At 40.8% G+C, this 21,185-nt stretch overlaps 1 protein-coding gene across 1 annotated transcript in view; it reads left to right on the forward strand.

Moving 5' to 3' along the window:
* Window positions 1–1,647: 1,647 nt before the first annotated feature.
* Window positions 1,648–21,185, forward strand: part of eif2b3 (eukaryotic translation initiation factor 2B, subunit 3 gamma) — a 41,019-nt gene continuing 21,481 nt past the window's right edge. The window contains exons 1-5 of the mRNA XM_061839197.1: window positions 1,648–1,962; window positions 2,490–2,655; window positions 7,106–7,263; window positions 17,731–17,890; window positions 18,014–18,125. Coding sequence (XP_061695181.1) covers window positions 2,508–2,655; window positions 7,106–7,263; window positions 17,731–17,890; window positions 18,014–18,125 — 578 coding nt within the window. The 5' untranslated portion in view covers window positions 1,648–1,962; window positions 2,490–2,507. The remainder of the gene's footprint in view (window positions 1,963–2,489; window positions 2,656–7,105; window positions 7,264–17,730; window positions 17,891–18,013; window positions 18,126–21,185) is intronic.

Raw genomic sequence — 21,185 nt, forward strand, 5'->3', positions numbered from 1 at the left:
GTTAATCCGATATTATTTAATGGTGTTTTGAGAAGATTTTTATCGGCAATTGCGAATTTTCACGGGCGTTGCCATTTTGGCGAGAAAATTTACATATTCTGTGCGCAAACAAAGAAATCCTGTCCATTTGTAGTATCATCACATGCAGTACACCACCATCGGACACGTGAAAATGCCCTACTGTATCGTGAAATTATGCCATAATTCAGATGGGAAATAATCCGAGGAAGGCTTGTGGCATATTCTGCTCAGTAAGAAAAAGAAAGATTTAAGGACCCAGCGGCTAGCGAAGTGTGGTCGCCCTTAGCCGTCCGACATAAATACAAAACACCATTAAATATCGGATTAACCTCAAATTTTCAAGGTACAGTACATATGACGTGACCTATCGGATTAAGGTTTTTTTCATTGTTCCGTGGAGTATTCCTTTAAGAGTTTGTGTTGTTCAATAGTTTGAAGATATTTTCCCTTTTACTGCAAATGAATCTGCTAATCAGCGGCAAACACTGTAATTATTATAAGCCCCCTTTACTAATAATCAGTTGCACCAGGCAATTACTATGGTGCATTGTGGGACTCGTAGTATGGACTGTGCTGATTTCTACCCCCAAAACACAAGGATTGATAAAAGCAGCTCAAACATCCATTTTATTTGCTGCTTATCCTCATGAGGGTCGCAGGGATTGCTGGGGCCTATCCCAGCCGTCAACGGGCAAGAGGCGTGGTACACCACGAACTGGTCGCAAGCCAATCGCAGGGCACATCGAGACAAACAGCCGCACTCACAATCACACTTAGGGACAATTTAGAGTGTGCAATTAATGTTATATGTTTTTGGGATGTGGGAGGAAGCCGGAGTGCCCACCTGAAGAAAACCCACGCAGGCACGGGGAGAACATGCAAACTCCACACAGGCGGGGTCGGGATCAAACATGGGTCCTCAGAATTGTGAGGCCAAGGCTGAACCACCGTGCCGCCCCAGCTCAAACATGTTAGAAGTAATATTTCAAATTATATTTGACTTTAGTGTATCCCCCCCTATCATTTATTTATGGATTCTGGCATTGAGGTAATGTAGTTTATGTGCACCTAAACACTCCCCCTCTCTCTCTCCCTACTGTCAACCAAGCAGCGAGTTAGTCAAGCTCATCTCCTGGCCAGCGGAAACACAACCAAAAGCCACATTCCCTGAGCTCAATTTGCTGTTACGTCTCTCGGCTCTATGAAATGGGAGTCGCCAAGCTTGAAGTCAGGAGGAGTTATTGAGTCCCTTCTGACTGCTAATCTGTTCACACCGCTTTGTATAAGTGTGAATAAAATGGGGGGGGGAATAAAAGAAAACAAAGAGAGCAGTGGGGGGAAAAAACATTCCGTGACGGTGAGGCAACCACAGTAAATTGTAAAACGTTTATCACATAGAAATAATAATAATAATAAGACAATAATAGATTGTTCTTATTTTGCCATGACATAATGGAACAATTTTTAAAGTATTACGTATCATTAAATGCAATACACATGAACACATAAAAAGAAATATGGATTCCGTTTACTGCTGTATACTTACATTATTTTTTTAATCTATTTGAATTCTTTATGGATTTTTTTATTTGTATTTTTTTTCTGGCGGAACGATTAGTTCCATGAAGTTGTATCCCAGTCGGACGTGTTACAGAGAAACCACCGTGATAGCAACTCGCAGCACAAGTTGTTAGTGTTCTATCCTCGGCCGTTTAAACCCTCTCCGGTATGATTATTATTGTTTTTTTATTCGGCAAGTTTTAAGCTCGTTCAGTGCCGGATCCCACCTGCTCGACAACAGTTGTTTCAGCAGCAGTACAGTAGAATTTTGTTCCGTGCAAAATGTTAGCCGAGTGCTGAAAAGTCTTTGACAGCAGCCCATTCAATTTACATGTGTCCACAGCAGCAAAAGCTCACCTCGGATTCGGGATCCATTGAGAGGTAAACTCATATTTAAAAAATGACTTATCCTTCATCTGATTTATGTTATCGTGTAAATGTGCTAAACATTCTGTCCGGACTTGGATTAACTCGCCCTTCTACCGGCCTGTATCAGCATGATACCCCGAAATTTCTGTCAGGGTTTCATAGACTTTTCAAACATTTCATCATTCACCCGACACTTTTCTATTGCTTTTGTTTGTGTAATATTCCTCTGGTCGCATATTGCGGTCATAGACACACGCATTTGAAATATGGAATTGTCACACTTGTGCTGACACTCTCCATATGGCTATGTTCCTCGAAGGGTTTTGATGATTATATAACACTTGTGCATATGTTAAATATTTAAGGCATTATAGTGGTGTGGTTATCAACACGTCTGTCTCACAGTCAAGAGATACTGGTTGATCGTTATGATTGTTATTCTGCTGTTGTAGGAACACGTGAGTTTCTCTGCAGGCTTATTTTTTTTTCTGCACTTGCACACGTGTTATGCAATTTCAATAAGTTGATGTCTCTTTCAGTCATTCCTAGCAGACAGCATGGAGCTGCAGGCGGTGTTGATGGCGGCCGGCGGGGGGTCACGGATGACCGACCTGACGTACAACACACCCAAAGCAATGCTGTCGGTTGGCAACAGGCCGCTGATTTGGTATCCTCTGAACCTGCTGGAGCGGGTCGGCTTCGACGGTGAGAAGTGGGTCATTACGTGCAATGTACGCTGGATTGTGTTGTCTCTGAGCGTGTTAAATTGAGATTGCAGTCAAATTAATTTGACAGTGTGTGCTTTGCAAGTTTGATATTTGCATAATTTCACGTGTATAATGTGCCCCCCTCCTCTGAAATACGTCAAGTTCTTTTGTATAGCCCCTAATCACAGAAGAGACCCAAAGGGCTTCAGCGGGCCAAGTTGGCAATGATTGACAACATCCAAAAGTCAATAAGCGCGCATTAGGTGTAAGGAAAATGAAACAAATCTTTCAAATTGTCTAAATGTATACTGGTACCTACAGGTTGTCAAAAAGGTGTACTTTCATTCTAACAGGATTGGTCATATCTAATTGTACATATTTAAATACAATATAAGAACTTTTCACTGCACACCCGAGGCCATGATGTCCTTGCAGGTGTCATCATATCTCCCAAGTAAAGAAAAAAAATAATCTTTTTTTAAAAAATGAACCAAAATGAAAATGTGTGGCAGAAACCAAAAATGTGTGAACAAGGACCAGAATCAGAAACACTGACAGAACTTATTTTGTTAATTATTTCTAAATTTACGTATGTGGCGATGACTGTGTACTAACTTCACTAAAAGCTAAGTATTGCCAGTGTATAAATAAATATTAATGTTTCAAATGTTCAATATATTTACTTAGCATTGAGACTAACATTCCAGCAATGCACAGGTAGCACTCTGCAATATAAAGAAAAAAAATCCCATCAAAAATGTTTTATTACATTTGTCACGTATGCTGCAAAAGTAGCCCACCACTCGTTACTCAGCGGCGAGATTTGTCACAACAGTGGTCACAGGTTTGGGACACCTATGGCTCCTCTCCGGGTCCTGTCGTTCGACAGCCTGCTCTGCATATGTGTCCACTGATCAAAAAAAAATAATAATAATAAAAGACTGGATAGCGGATACACATTGAGTGTCATAGTGATTGGTTGAAGCTAGTTGGCCGCCATCTTGGTACTCCCAAAACATGTGGAGGACATGCCTTATAGGTTGGATTATGGTGGGGTTTTTCCTCAAAATTTGGCATGTAGAATTAAAACTGGTCATGTGATCTTGATATTTTTTCAGTTCTGGTAACGTGAAGGATTTTTAATTTGACTTTGTCAGCCAAAAAAAGGCTAAAGAGAGAACACCGTGACTACCAAGAAACCTTGCATATTACCTAGGGCCCGATTTCCGTGACATGTTAACTTTTCCCAAAGTACGCTGTGAAGCACTATCATCATAACATAGCAAAAAGCTAACCATTTTTTTTGTCATAAAAACATTCAATTTTAAGGCAATCAGTTTGATATATTTTTGGAAATATGGGAAAATACATGATAAACGCATTGTTCATTTGTTGCCTCTGCGATGCCCTATTTCAGACAGAAAATTTAAACTTGTTTCCTCACATGTGACACGTGAAAATCAAATTCAATTTGCAAAGTTCTCTACCATGAACTTCATCCAAAATTTCACAAAAAAATCTGTTCTTGGTTATCCACTGAGGAAGTTTGGAAAATATTTACATCGCTTTTTCAATAAAAACCGTCGGCCTATAAAGGTGAAGCAGAGAGTGAACAGTGAACAACAACAACCTTAAACAAAACATTGTTCAAGTGTATTAAGCTCATCAGAAAATAAAAAAAAAAAAAACTTTACAAACACACGTTAACAGTGTCAAAGTAAATCTTTCTAACTTATCTGTGGAATGTTTTCTCACAGCCAAGAAACTGGCGATTAACGCACAGGTTGGTATTGTTGTTTTGGGAGTATCAAGATGGCGGATGGCGACTTCATTTTTGGTGGCCCATGAGCCATTCATTCTTTTTCTTTAGATCAGTTTATGTGTCCGACAGTGCAGTCTGCTAAGACCCGTCTGTTCCCACCCTGTCAAGTCTCCTGGACACTTACCTACTATCTTTGTAGATGGACTGACGCTGGCTCGCTGTGAACGTGATTGAACCGGCGGCAGCCGGGTGACGTCATTACACTCTTGTGTGTGCAATACCGTGAAAAATGTCAAACTTTTCCACACCCGTATTCACACATACGCCTTTACGTACCAAAACGTCATACTGTTTGATTTGACGTGAATCAATACTCTGTAGCACTGACCAAATTTGACTGGTTGCAGAACCCATCCCAACTTGAGAGCATATTAGACATGAGAAATTACAGTAGTCTGTACCTGTTGCTCATTGAAAAAAGAAACCATTTTGGGGCACATTGCTGTCAAATACTCATGCAATATGATGGTGATTGGTGTGATACCAAGCTTAGAAGAGTCAGCCAAGGCCAGCTAAACTTTATGTAATATTTAGTATTTGTGTTGCTGATCTCTTATCATATTTTTGCACGGTCTCTGCCCCATATTGATGATCGTGAAGTAGTTACTCAAGTGCAACTTCGACCATATTGGATGTGTCACTTGAAATCAACATGAGCATACAGTAGATAAATATAGGCAGTGAACTGCAATATGGCACTTGGAGTCTGTTATTCTTCATTTTTGATCCATTGGAAGAGCTATGCAAGTTTTCCTGCCCAACTTAAAGCTCAACTGCCATGGCTATAAACATTCAAAAAATAAATATTGTAATGAAAAATACATATAACATTATTCACTTCATTGTCTTTATAAAAAAAATAAATATGAGCGGAGAGCGCGTCATCCTTTCACAAAGTTGCGGAAGTCTCATTCGACATCCAAGTGGTCGCCATATTGCCTTGTCGACAAGGCCGTGCGACTGCTGCGTGGAAGCTGTCCATCGCGCTCATCGAAACATTTACCACCCCTGACTTACGTACGCGGATCTTTTGTTACATTATGAGAGGACAACTGTTTTTTTTTTTTTTTAAGTATATCTATACACAGCTACCTGTCATTTGGAACCCATGAAGCTCTCGTCCTTTGCACCTGTGCAATCCATTTTTCACAACAAACTGGGTCTTTTTTAAAAGTATAAAGGGTAAATCCATCCTCCCGAGCGTTCGAATGATATCCAGCAATACAGTGAGGCGACATTTTGGCTAGCACGAAAGAACAACGAGCTACCTTCCAGCAGGTAATACGTGTATAAATACATAAACCAGCCTCAAAACAAATCCCTCGAGAGGATTTTCATGCCGGGAGTTACAAAAAGCCATATATGTCAAAATCACGTTTTGTGGTGAAAAAATGGATGGGCCCATTCCGGCTGCCTTTTTCCCCCATTAATAACATACTAAAAATCTTCCATTTCATGACAGTGGACCTTTAATGTTGTATGTCGGGAGGTGAGTCTGTGTGCACAATTTCTTTGTGGTCTGGTGGCTTGAGACGGTGCGGATGAGAACAAGACTGGTCAACAAAAATCGGCACAGGGGTTCATTCAGTAAATTCAAACACACTCCTGTGTGGACACTTCTTATGTACTATAAATTAATACCGGTAAGTAAATACTGTCGTGTTTATCTTGTTTGGTTCACCTCATGCTGTTTGGTGCTTGGAGGACAATGTGCAGCTACAGTGTAACACGTCTTGTTTCATGGGATGACGTTAATGATTATTCCGCTTCACTGTCCATATTTTCACCAGCTTGACAGCACTTCATCCGCCGTTGTCATATGTGTGTGTGTGTGTCTGACTCCATTTTCGCTGCAGTGTTTTGGCCCCTGGTGCTGGGACATGGGGTCAGTCCAGAAGCGCTTGGCTTATAATTGGATTTGTTGCACTGGGCTGTTCTTGCCAGTAAACAGGGCTGTTCGGTGTTAAAAAAAAAAAAAAAATACTGTTGCTCCTCACTGCCTTCAATAAAACTACATTTCTGTATTAATCGCCATGTGTGGCCAGCAATTTTTTTTTCTTTTTTTTTTTTTTTTTTTTTTTTACTGTGCAGCCAGCTAGCCAAAAGCCTGCAATTTTCTTTTACTAGGCTGACACAGCAAGTGGAGAAATGCATTACACAAACCATTTTATACTGATAAGTAAGCAATTCATAGAAGAATTAAAGAGGTCTGCTCATGTTATTGTGTACTAAAAGTGAAGATTAACTGTGGGAGTTGAAAAGAGGACATCTAATGTTATGTTGGGAATAGTTGTAGTGGTTAAACAGAGACCTGCAGCTGTCAAGTAATGCGTGCAATTTTACCTCAATTCTGTCAAGGTGAGATTAACCAACTAACGGTTCCACAAGACTGACAGAGTTTTAAACCAAATAATCGATGCCATTTCAAGTCATAAATTCAAAACAAAGTCGACCTGAGACTTGGGAGCAGTGTGAAGTGACCATTTTTTTTCAGTAGGACATTAGATGCACAATATATATCACTGTACAAGTAACAGAATGTACATTATTGTTGGTTCTAGCATATCACGTATGATGATGACCGTTTTGTCCAGGAAAACTGATTTGTTCTTTACTTTAACTTCAGAGGTAATCGTGATCACCACCAAGGGGGTCCAGAAGATGATGAGCGCAGACCTCAAACTGAAGAAGGATGTGAAGATGAAACTCGACTTCGTTTGCATCCCAGAAGACACGGACATGGACACGGCCGACGCTCTTCGGCACATCCATCCGAAGATTAAGGTGTGGCGCATGCAAACATTTTATCAGTTGTTCTCATACATGTGGTACAATTAGTTACAATGTTATGTTTGATGAAAGAATTAGGACGACAATGATCTGGAAAACAATCGATGCAAACCATTCAAATTGTTGTCTAATCACGGAGTGGTGCCTTGACTTATGGACAGTATTTAAATAATTCCGTGACCACACTCGTAACTCAAAACAGTTGGATCTCAAATCATCTTTACTCATTGAAATAAATGGAAATGCCATGAATTAGTTCCAGCCTCCATTAAACCCAACAACAACAAAAAATACATTTAATGAAAAAAATAGCCCTCTATTGTGCTATACTTTAGTAAAATGTAGAGTTATAACACCATTAAATGGAATGAAAATGATTAAACAATTTGCATGATGAATTAATGCACAGGTGTCAAACTCGAGGCCCAGGGGCCAGATCCGGCCCTCCGCATGATTTTATGTGGCCCGTGAGGGCAAATCGTGTGTATCAACTTTCAGGATTTTGGTGAAAATCTGTAACAAAATTTCAAATTGTCATTTCATTAAAGATAAAGTTGACCTGTTGCAAGAATTTTCATGTTACCAAACATGAACAATAGTTGGAAAAACCCATTATGCTTGATTTCTGATTCCAAAAGTAGTTGATAAATTTCATGTGTGAATATGATGAGGCAAAAGATTTTCACGGTTTCACAGTCATAACGGCCCTCCGAGAGAAACCGTAACTACAATGTGGCCCGCGACAAAAATGAGTTTGACACCCCTGATTTAATGCATTCATTGTGTGGCTTTTTCTGGAGTGTACAACTTTGCCACCAGGGGGCATCATATGTATAAACCTGAAGAAGACAATCACAATTGCTCAGTAAGCTGCGGAAATGTGGTTTATTGCAAAGAATAAAGATATGTTTGTGAATATTATTATATTGTCTTTCTACATGTGTTGCTGCAATGTATGTGTTCAAATATCTGTCGCTCTAATGGTTAAACAACATTTTATGGATGCTAGTATTGTTAGCTCCTTCAAGAGTGTTTTGCATTGTGTGTTAACATTAATATACTTTCAGTTATGTGGTGTTTGGTTAATTACACGTTTGATAGAGTAGCATGTTACCTCTACGGATATGGGTTATGTATCGAGGGAACCCCCCCAACCCCACTGTATAGACGGTCGTCAGGCACACGCAGACATGGTATTCCTGACTCCCAGTCTCAGTGCCCCACCCCATCACTCCCACTCATGCCTGCTGATCTCGCCCGCCATCCCTTCGTCTGATTCTCTGAAAACAGATGAAGTCAGAGTTTAGACGCGCCGCACTGCCAGCTCGCTCATTTATTCTCATCCTGTAGTGGCGCACATCTGTGCACCACTTGGGTGTGTGTGTGTGTGTGTGTGTGTGTGTGTGTGTGTGTGTGTGTGTGGTGTGTGTGTGTGTGTGTGTGTGTGTAACTGCTTGAGCTACACACTGCTCTGGGTTCTTTTTGGGATGTGGGAGAAAACCGGAGTACCTGAAGAAAACCCACACAGGCACGGGGAGAACAACAAAACCCCACACAGGCGAAGATGAATTTAAACCCGGGTCCTCAGAACTGTGAGGCAGATGAGCATATCTCTATAATATATATAACCCATATCTGCATATCTTTTGGTCTTCTGAAATCAGCTGTTTCGTCTCATCTAAGTATCTGGGCCATCACCCTGGTATGCAGTATATAATGGGTACTCCTTGTTTGGTTATGGTCTGGTACGTTATTCAAGAATTTGTATAAAATGTATCAAATACAATCACATCATGAAAAATAACAAGACTGAATAATAATTGATAACAATAACACAGTCTTAGAGGTTTTACATGTTGCCGGATTTTATTTTGAGCTTGAGGACTTCTGACTTCATTTTTTTTTTTCTCCGTCCTTTCTCATCTCGGTGAAGTACCATCCACATTTCGTCACGCGAGTATCTACTGTTGGTTCGTTCAGTTAGTACTTCTCCAAGATGTCTTCTGCTACCGATGCTCGAGAGCTTCTCGGCATGGAGATATTGTGTGAATCCTCCTTGAAAAGCAGACGCAGAGGTTGACCTGGGTACGGCGCTGGCCCGGTGTGACTGTCTTGAGCGCTCCCGGTGCTGCAAAGTCTCTTTGTGAGTAATGCGCATGCGCGTATATTTTGCAAACTTCCAGCCATTCTGAAACATCCCCATCCATGCTTCAACATGTGCCATTCGACAACTTGTCGCCGAGTGTTCATGTTCGCTATGGACGCCTGAGAAAGACGAACACAGCAGACGTACATATATTTGTATATCTTTTTTTTTTATCAACTTTTGTTTTAAGGTTAAGTTATAACATATGTTAGCTCCGTCTGTGTAGAAGAAGGGGAACTATGTGACCGGGAGATTTCCCAGGAAGCGTCTGCTACGTACCCAGAGTTCCCGTGTTAGTAACGCATGGGCATTCATCACAAGGAGACTTTTCAGCACAGGAGAGCGCTCAGCCTGTCAGACCGGACTAGATACTTCTGAACCTGAAATGAGGAAAAATGCAAGTGACTGTGAAAACTTTGAAGACACTTAAATTTCTAGAGCCACCTGTTCATACATTTTAGTGTAACGGTAAAGAACATCTGGCCCAGTTTATCTTGCACACAGCCACTGCTGGCTAATGTACGTAATGATTGCATTGGGTTTTAATGAATTGCGCCCTCTGCTGGTTGCTCGCAAACAGTGAACAGCCACTGTGCGGGTTTTTTTTTTCCTGCCAAGGCACTTTCTCTACGCCACCTGAACCGATTGATACAAAGGTGAGATCAATCAAATCCTCAGTGATTGGCAAATTTCCTATCCAGAAGTGTCCCTCGACCAGGAACTGTCAAACAGCTGTCTTCCATTTGCTCTATGTATAAAAATGCGTTTTGACAGGTTTAATGTTTTCCCCCCCTCTGGCATTTGTGCGAAATCATCGAGCTTCTTATTATTCCCCTCGCCCAGGAGTTCTTTATTTAACCCACAGCGTAACCGCACACAAGCGCACTCCGATGGGACAAGTTCCCTCACGCTCCCGTCGAGGATATTGGAGTCCGTAATCCTTTGAGCAGCCAGCTCAGCCAGCTAGATTAGAGGCATTGAGTTACAAACACTCTCACACTGGAGGGTGATGAGTGAGGGACCATAACCGTGGGCTGCCAAATCCCACCGGCGGAATCATTCGAACTGTCAGCGTGCTTCATGAATACAGAATAGACACGCGCACACGCACTCGCCCATCTCTTTATACCAACAACGTTCTGTGAGTGGATTTTGTCTTACTGATCACACAAAATACTTAGAACAATACGCCCACACTCTCGGGGAGCAGCAAAGTTCTGTTCCCCGAATGGTGAGATTAGTACAAGCAGCATGTTTTATTTTGTCTATTGAAGCCGCATAAAGCTTGATGCCTTTGTCCAAATTCTTTCACTTTAAGCCCGAGGTATCCTAAGAAGTAACCTTTATGTCATCCATCCATCCATTTTCTTTGCTTCTTATCCTCACGAGGGTCACGCGGAGTGCTGGGGCCTATCCCAGCTGTCAACAGGCAGGAACCCTGAACTGGTTGCCAGCCAATCGCAGGGAACATCGAGACAAACAGTCGCACTTACAATCACACCTCGGCGCAATTTTGTGTCAAATTAATGTTGCATGTTTTTGGGATGTGGGAGGAACCCGGAGTGCCCAGAGAAAACCCACGCAGGCACGGGGAGAACATGCAAATTCCACACAGGCAGGGCTGGGATTGAACCCAGGTCCTCAGAACTGTGAGGCCAAAGCTTTACCAGCTGAGTCACCATGCCACCACATTTATGTCATACTTAATACAAAGTACATCAAGGTCAAAGCAGGACACTTTATTCATCACGTCTTGTTTAAATCAGCCCCCTTTTTGTTTTTATGTCCACTAGACACTACATTGTTTTTTTCCCCACCCTCATATTTCCTTTTCCATTGTGTCCCCGACCATAAGTGAAATTTGTTCAAAAAAAAAAAAAAACCATGCAGTTGGTTGTGAAGTGAGTTAGGATCAGTTGTTGCTCTAAAGAGTTTTGTATTTGAGTGATTCTTTAGCCACGTTCAACAAAAGTTTGTTTTGGGTTTTTGAACAGTATTCTTCACAATTACACAGCTTGTTGGCTTTATTGAGTATCATACACTATATTAACAAGTACTCAAATGTAACATATTACCAAGTAAAAATACAGACCGTCGTCGCTCTGGCCATTGCTTAAAAGTAGCTGTTGTTCTTCACACAGTCTTGCTGATCACATCATGGGTGTGCAAACTGTGTGGTTGGGCGGTCATCATAAACGATGATTTCTGGAGATTTTATACCGTAATTTCCGGCCTACAAGCCGCAACTTTTTTCACCCGCTTTCAACCCTGCGGTTTATGCGGTGATGCGGGTAATTTGTGCATTTTTTTCTAATGGACGCAAGGGGGCACTCGAGCAGAAAAGAAAAGAGTGAGACCGGTGGAATATATGTGCCGAGGAAGTGACTTTTACCGGTCATATTAGTGCTCCGCTAAAGTTAGCACTGTGGTAGTGCGTTGCTGCTGTGTTACTGGCGTGTCTCAATGGTTTTACTGGTAAGTTTTTTTTTTTTTTTTAACTTACCCTCTCAGCGCCACGCTAGCGTTAGTGCCGAGCTAGCATTAAACTTTTTCTGTGTACTGTCTTTCTTTGAAAATATCTCATGTTTCAATGTGGGCACTTGCGGCTTTTACACAGCTGCGACGTATGTATGTACCAAATGGTATTTACTCGGTGAGGCTTATAACCAGGTGCGCTCTGTAGGCCGGGAATTACGGTACATTAGCTTCCCAGAATTTTCTAAACAATACATATATACATGGATGCATACAAACATATATGTCTAAACAAAACTTTTCATGGGCCCCTTTTAAGGGCCACATTTATGCAGACTATTTTTTTTGAATTTGTAAAACAATTGTAAAAAAAAAAAAAAAGAAAAACACACTTGGTATTTTAAACTATTAAAATACATCATTTAAACTATTTAAATAAATCTCAATATGTTGTCCTGCCTGTTGACAGCTGGGATAGGCTCTAGCACTCTCTGTGGCCCTTGTGAGGATAAGCGGCTAAGAAAATGGATGGATGGATTAATATATATCTAAAAAAAAAATGACAGTAGATTATTTGATATGTCATTTTTCCAATTAGTCAACCAAAGCAAGGAAATGCTGTCACACGCCGAAGCCTTTCACCCATTGCAGTGGTGGAAAGGTGCTCAAAGATGTGAGCTCGACATTCTGACATCCGTTAATTGGTTATGTCATCACTTCCATGGACAACTGCAACGGAATAGGGAGAACACAAAATGTGGCTTCCCTAGAACAAGAACACCAAATTCTGGACGTCCTCCAGGGTTATCACACGCAAAATGGTGGCCTCGTCCTTGACAATCCCAACATCAAAATCTACAAACCACAGCTCGCAATATTTGTCCCGTAAGAATGTTTTTTCATCGAGGAAGCTAAAAAAGAAAGGCACTATGACTGCGTGTGTGGCAGCGCGTGTGTGGTCCTGACCTGTCCAGAGATCCTGGGCGTTGAAAGGCCGGAGTGTCTCCGTCTCTCCAGCTGACTCCACTCCGCCGTCGCCTGTGAGTGTCCATGTGTGTGTTCTGTTCCAGAGCATGTGTACCAGCCTTCCTGTGTGCGTGCGCGAGTGCGCGTTAAGACAGAGAGTTGAAAGGTCTCTGGGTCGTAGTGTCAGTAGATCTTTTGCAGACGCCCGCAGCCTTAGTGCGGCAGCTTCCTGTCGCCAAGTCCAGACCGGGATATGTTATACGTTGCCAGCGAGTCATGACCCTTGAACCCAATCATACGCTCCTCTCACACACGTTCACTCTCCTGGCTGCAGTTGACATTACGACCAAATATCGTGTGCATCTTCACGATGCTCCGTAGTGCCCCAGTTTGCGAAATTTTCACCTTAGGAAACTTTGTGTTCAATTTTTGTGAAAAAGGTTTTGCTCTATGTTGCCAGGGAATATTTCACTTATGAGAAAGCTTCTGATACGCTGATGACCCAAATTTCTGAGAATGATTACACTCATCCATGAGCAACAGCTGTTTAGCAACTGCCTCAAGGTGTATTTCTCCATGTTTTTTTCCCCACTGTAGCCAACCACAATTTTTCCTCTTTTCACTGAAATCACTCCGCCAACATCTCTATTGGATCATTCAGCTGTCGCCGAATTGAATTTTTCTCTCCCGGCAGCAGCGCAGCACCTACGCAATGAATGGGTTTGTTGATTGGGCGTGGTGTGAAAAGGCCTTAACCCTCCTTGTTCTTGAGGTCCTTCACCGGACCCTGCCCTCACATACAACTCTACACTGGAAAGTGAATAGTGTTCCCTCGGTATGTCACGGTTCTATTGCAGTTTTACAGCATTATGGATTTTTCATATTCATATCGCCCCCTAGGAAATTAATTAAACCTCATTACAAGGAGTAAAATACAGTAGTACTGTGGATCACTGTATGTTTCAGAGTTTATAACGTATTTTAGTGAATAGAACCTTTTTATAAGAGTATGGTAGCGGTTTATAGGAGTATGGGGAAGATTAATAAGAGTCTGGGAAGGTTCGTCCAGCTTTAAAATACACTATATTGACAAAAGAAGTTGCTCACCTGCTTTGACTTAGAAAAGAATTTAGCTGCATCCCATTCTTAAACCTCAGGATTTAATATGACATCGGGCCACCCTCTACAGTTATAACATCTTCTTTGAAGGTTTTCCACAAGGTTTAGGAGTGTCTCTATGTAAATTTATGACAGTTTTTCCAGAAGTGCATTTTTGAGGTTATACACTGGTCTTGGACAAGCAAAGCTGGCTCTCAGCCTCCACTTTAGGTCATCCAAAAGTGTTCTATTGGGTTGAAGTCAGGATTGTGCCAGCCGGTCAAATACATCCACAACAAACTCTCTCATTCATTTTTTTTTTTTTAATCAACCTATATTTGTCATGTTGGGACAGGATTTGGCCATCTCCAAACAGGTCCCAGAAGGTTGTAAATGTCCAAAATATAAGCCCATTGTGGTCAAATAAAAGGAACTCCAAGTGCTTCAGCATACCAAGAGATTCCGGACAGTGAAACAGTTTGGAAAGTTCCTCTTCTTGTCTCATTATTCCTGTGCACCTGTGGAAGGGCCATAAAGACATGGATGAGAGAATTTAGTATGGTTGTACTCAACCCAATAGAACACCTTTAAGTTGATTTCGAGTGGACAGTGAGCCAGGCCTTCTCGTTCAAGATTAGTGTGTGACCTCATCAATATGCTCCTGGAAGAATGGGGCAAAATTCCCTTTAAAGTCACTCCTTCACTTTGTTGAAAGCCTTCCCACAAGAGTTGAAGCCGTTATAGCTTCACAGGGTAGACCAACATAATATTAAAGAATAAGACTTGAGGGTAAGATATCACAGTCAAGGTTGGTGAGCGAATGCTTTGGCACTGTAGGGCAGGGGTGCTCAATGGGTCGATCTGCAGTCTTGGTCAATCGAGGGACCACGTGCTAAAAAAAAAAAAAAAAAAAAAAGACGTCAGCCAATGTTTCCTCTAAACTGCGTGCGTATGCAATTGTGCTCCACTGATGCAGCCTCTTCGTAGATATTCTGCGTTGCACGCAAAAAAAAAAAAAAACAATGCAAATTGAAATTATAACCAACAGCAATTCAGTTTGTGGCATTCTATAGTGCAATCTGATTCAATGAGGGAGGGATGACTGGTTGTTACATCCAATGGCACAATTCATATACGTACTGTAAAAAATGAAAAGAAGAAGCCACTGGTTTCTCTTGGGCTGTACACGGAACTTTCTCTAACAACGACCGGTGCTCCGCCACACTTTTTTTCTAGTTTAGCTTACACCCACCCCACGCCCCGCTCTTAAAGACGTACACTCATAATTACAAATGTTACAGTACTTACGCAGCCCAACAATCTGTTTTGTAATGACAGCGTCCACCTCCGCTGCTTTAGCACAGTCTGGGCAACGTAGAGCAAAGACGAGCTAGACATGCTGCTTATGTTTGCTTTCGAGATTAATGGAGAAAGTTAAAAAAGAAATGCTGTTATTTTAAGGTGCTATGACTGTTGGAGTATGTGAATAATCGAGGAAAAAGTGGTTAAACTGGACGAGATTTTCTCTTTTCCGAGTGGGAAAGGTCTTGTCTGAAGCCAAAGTAGAAAATGCAGGATGAGATGGTGTGTAATTTTAAAATTCCACCTCACCCCTCCCCGGCGCGCGAGAGGCTAGCTGCTTGAAAAGTAGATCTTGGGGTAAAAAAAACAAAAAAAAAATGAAAAAAATAAAAAGTCTGAGCACCCTGGCTCAAGGGAATGTGTTCATAAACAAAAAAGTGTGTAGTCAGCAATTTCACCTATTTCGGGAGTGGTCTTTAACATACCCCTGGTATAGACTGGATTACTTGAGAGATTTTTCAGTTCATTCAAATGATGAATAATAACTTTAAATACAAGTGTTCATACAAGTTATGATCTTAGTCACTCACTGGAATAAACGAAACTTGTAAGTCAAGGTTTACTGTAGATTTGTCCTACTCTTTCTTTCCCAGGCTTCCTCCTTTGTAGCCCTAACAAGAGGTATCTCTGTCAATAAGGCGGCGGGAACTAATGGTAGGATTAGTCCTCATGCTGACAGCCCACATCACTGAGCAGACAAATGGCTACTGTGAACGCAGGCACAAGTTAAAACACATACGCACGTACTCGTGCACATAAACACAATTGAAAACCTGTTAAAATGGCCAATCTCGCTTGCACGCCGATGCGGTGTAAGCGATATCTTAATGGCGTTCACAAGCAGCGTATTGATGTTTAAGAGTGCTCTCATTTACTGAATTACTCAGTACCTGAGATGCATTTGTGTGAAAATCCCCACAGTTACTCTAGCTCCAATTTTATTTTCAAACCTCACTTGTTTTAGTAATAAATTATACAGGCAATGTTTTGACTGTAATGCAAGTATCACGAGAGTTTAACCAATGTATAATAAGACTATACATTTTTTAAACTACATTACTTATTTTTAGATGCCTCATAATAGATAATAAAACTGCAGTTTGTTGGAAACATTCTCCAGTCATTAGCCATTATACTTTCAGCTACGTGTTATTTATGTCAGCCATATTTTCTTTGTCTTCCCGGCTTTTGCTTGTTCATGGCGCCATTTTGGAATACTGTAGCTTTAAAATGTTCCTAAGAGCACTCCTTCTGTCTGCTTTTTCTCCGTATTCATGTTGTGCTATGTTTTCTAAACGGACTATAATGGTATCTGAAGTGGGGGTGGGGAGGCTTTTCTGAAGAGCGAGCTGCAAATATACATATACATCATTTAGTGTGTTTTATAATGAAAAAGCAAAAAAGGTCTTTCCTTTTTCTTAAAGGTCAAGTGTCATGCCTATAAACATTCTAAAATAGATATTGTAATGACAACTACATATAACATTATTCACTTCGATGTCCATACGAAAAAATAAATATGAGCGTAGAGCGTGTCATCAATGCACAAAGTTGCAGAAGTCTCATTCAGGTGGCAGCCATATTGCCTGCAACGTCTGTCCATTACGTCACACCGGGACATTCGCCATTGAAAACACGCTGTGCCACCTACTATGGGACACGGAGGCTCTTTTCAAAGAAGAGAAGATCTCACAATCGATTGAAGTGACCGGGCAATATTACTTTATCGTTTCGAGCTATACGTTTTTAGATGATATGCGGCCCACTTCTAACTGACAACAGACTCCCAGACAGTATGTATGAGCCAGCCCAGTCGAAGCTGTGCCTCATCGACGGGTACATCGACACATTTAGCAGCCCTGAGTTACGTACGCGAATCTTTTGTTACATTACCCACCCCAAAAGGTTTTTTTTTTTTTTGTAGCTGTATACATACCTACCTGTCATTTGGAACCCACAAAGTACTCATCCTTTGCACCCGTGCAATCCATTTTTCACCACGAACCGGGTCTTTTTGAAAAGTATGAAGAATGAATCCATCCTCCCGACTGTTCGAACAATAACTAGCAATACAACGAGCCAGCATTTTGGCTAACACGAAGGAACAAAGAGCTACCTTCCAACGGGTAAAACTAGTAAAAAAAAAATACGAGACCGCCTGAGTGGGCGTCTGCTACTAAAGCCACTTCCTGGTTCTTCTCAAAAACAAATCCCTGGAGAGGATTTTCATGGCGGGAGTGACAAAAAAGCATATACGTCAAAATGATGTTGTGTGGTGAAAAAACAGATGGGTCCATTCCGGCTGCCTTTTTTTTTTTTTTTTTGTGAATAACATCCTAAAAATCCTGCATTTCATAACAGTGGACCTTTAAGCAAAGATCTTTTGTTTGTCTTTTTCTATCTTGCCTCCTCAGACGGACATCCTGGTGTTGAGTTGTGACTTGATAACAGACGTGTCACTGCATGATGTGGTTGATATGTTTCGGGCCCATGATGCAACACTGGCAATGCTAATGAGCAAAGCCCACGAATTCACAGAGACCGTCCCAGGCCAAAAGGGCAAGAAGAAAACCGGTACATAAAAAGCATACCACTGTCTGCATGATACATTTTTATATATATCTTAATACATTAGCTTAAATGACTTTACTTTCTGTAATGAAAATGTAATTGAATCTTCTATTTGTTTCTCTGCAGCTGAGCAACGAGATTTTGTAGGCTTGGACCAATCAGGGAAAAGGATCTTGTTCATGGCCAACGAGGTGGATTTGGAGAATGGGTTATCAATTAGGAAGTCAATCTTGACCAAGTAAGCATCTCAATATTTTGTTTTCCATCCCGCTTATCCTCACCAGAGTCGTGAGTGTGCTGCTGTCTTTGGGCGAGAGGCGGGCAATTTAGAGTCCTCAATTAACACCATTCATGTTTTAGAAATGTGGGAGGAAATCAGAATACCCAGAGAAAAACCACGCTGGCACAGGGAGAACATGCAAACCTCACCAGTCTCGTACACTCTGCCATTTAAAATTTTAATACTGGAATTTTCTTTGGGATCATCATATAGCTTAACTTGTCTAGTTAATGCAGTGTAAACCTTGACTGTACACAATGTACATGACTGCATTCCACTTTATTAGAAGACCAGATGTTTTGTGTTTTAATCAGGGTTTCTGTAGCTGGTGTGTGGGATATTTGTTACAGGAAGAGAATGCGAGGTAGGTTTTCATTTCCTCGTCCTAAAACGCACGTATGCGCGAGAGCGGCGTTGTGGGAGCTTGTAAATACTTCGTGGAGCCAAAGCCACTGTAAATTCCGGAAAAAGGAGAGAAGCATCCAGAGCAGCTCCTCGCGAGCGTCCTTTGCACAGAGAAGTCACTGTGCTCATTCACACATTTTGATCATATACACGGACTTAGTGGGTACATGCTACCGAAGCACACGTGAATGCATCCTTGACAACATTGTGCAGGAAACTGATATAGAAAGGGCATTCTTTTGTGATGCTATCACAATGTGTGTGAGCCCACCACTAAACATTTCTAACTTTTATTCCCTGTTTTAAAGGCTGTAATCTATACATCTATATATAAATTAGAAGAGAAATGCATAAAAAGCAAACAGTGCAAAGTATTTTTATGTAAGGAAATGGGAGACTAATTTCCGGAGTTTAGCAATTCTACAAGCCACTCGTGGGTAGTTTTAAGTGTAGCGGGACTGTTTTACACATCAGTTTTCTTCCAGCCACTGGGCCCATCAAAAGCATGCACAGGCTTTTTATCGTCTGTTTTTCTTCTCCTTTTTTTATGTGCTTGATGATTTGTAATGTTTATTGGCCAATCATTAAACGTATCGAGTGATGATTGGAGGGCCGAGGGATTAACAATTGTTCAAGATTTAAAAAAAAACATTTACTCTATTTACTTAAATTGTGCCTGTTACAGAACACTTGACGTTTTATTTTGTAAAGACTGATCATTTCAAGATTCAATCATTTATCAACAATTGCTTTTTAGCAAACATTAAATGCAAAAAAAAATAAAAAATCATGAGCTTCTTTAGACGCTCAATAAATTGAAACATCAATTCAACGGTACACGAATTAATACATATTTACCAGGTAACTTGTTTTACTTAAAGACTGCAAAGTGAATTCAAACTTTTTCTTTCTTCTAAATACATGAAAAATATTTGCTGAAAACATCCAAAGACTGAACTACGTAGTACAGTGGAAACTCGATTCTCACAGACCTTGATTTAACAAACTTGGACACAAAATAGTGTCCAGAGGGAATTCCAAATTACCTCTCCTACCCACCAGTCAGGTAAATTTGGATAAACTTACAAACTTTAAAAAACAATTTAAAGCTTTTTTAATGCTTGCTTGTATTGTTTTTAGGCTTTGAAAAAAATTGCAAAAGTACTACTGAACCATTTTTTTTTAACCCTCATTATTTTGAAGCCCGATTTAAAATTGAAAATTGGATTCAAAGTTGTTCGGTTTCTTCACGACACTATTCTTTGTGGTATGCCAAATTTAGAAGACATTTATTTTCAATTTACAGGGACTTAAACGCTCCCAAATCCGTGCTTGTAATTCAGCCATTTTCCCCCTCCCAAATTCAGTCATTTTTGCTCAGGGTCTTGAAAAAAATAACAACTAGACAATTACAAATCAAACATTATATTGTTTAACAAATCTCAATCCTTTTCTTATCAAGTTCCTAATCTGCATTGATGTTTAATCACCCTTTGAGGTCAATTCCTTTTTTATTCTCATGTGTGCAACTCATCTCATCTATAAGTGGATGTTTGGGAGTTAAGATGTTCAGTTGATGTATTTGGGCATCTTTGCAGTGACTTTAAGAATTTTGGCTTGAGAAGCTTATTTGCAAGTGTTTCAATTGATGGCTCAAAAAGCTCACATGCTGCACTTTCAAGTAAAAAGGCAGGGTGACATTGTGTCAATGGTGTAACTACATTTATGCACAACATGTAAAGTGAGTTACCGTAATTTCCGGCCTACAGAGTGGACCTTACTATAAGCCTCACCCAGTACAATTGTAAAGGAAATACCATTTGGTACATACATAAACCACACCCGTATATAAGCCGCAAGTCCCACATTGAAACCCACGTTGAAACATACGATATTTACAAAGAAAGACGGTGCACAGAAAGAGTTTTCAATGTTTTAATACCTTAGCTCAGCTTAACATCGCAACAACACGGTAGCACGAACTGGGCTGATTTAAAAAAAAAAAAAAAAAAAAAAAAAAAAAACAGTTGGACAGCACTAACAGGGCCGGTTAAAAAAAACAGCATACCTAAATCACTGAGACGCAGCCGTAACACCGCAGCAACCCGCTACCACGGCACTAACGCTAGCACAACGCTAACAGGGCCAGATAAAAAAAACATACTGGTAATAATCATTGAGACACAGCAGTAACACAGAAGCATCAGGCTAGCGCAACGCTAACAGGGCCGGTTAAAAAAAAAAAAACATACTGGTAAAAGTCACTTCCTCGGCACATATATTCCACCGGCGTCACTCTTACCTTTTCCACTTGAGTTCCCCCTTGCGGCCATTAGAAAAAATGCACAAATGAGCCGCATCACTCCATAAACCGCAGGGTTGAAAGCGTGTGAAAAAAGTCGCGGCTTATCGGCCAGAAATTACGGTATTATGTAGTGTTCTTTGAGATCTTTTCAAAGAAGAGAAGATTTTTTGTCTTTTAATGAAATCATGAAATTGGATGATTTTGGAAGGCTTGATTGATAAAATCTTGTGTGTGGGGAAACATGTCAGCCTGGCTGCCATTTCTTATTTCTCTCACTTGGCCCTGAACATTTTTATACATGTTTATTT

This window comes from Syngnathoides biaculeatus, chromosome 13 (assembly GCF_019802595.1).
Source record: "Syngnathoides biaculeatus isolate LvHL_M chromosome 13, ASM1980259v1, whole genome shotgun sequence".
Taxonomy (NCBI): domain Eukaryota; kingdom Metazoa; phylum Chordata; class Actinopteri; order Syngnathiformes; family Syngnathidae; genus Syngnathoides; species Syngnathoides biaculeatus.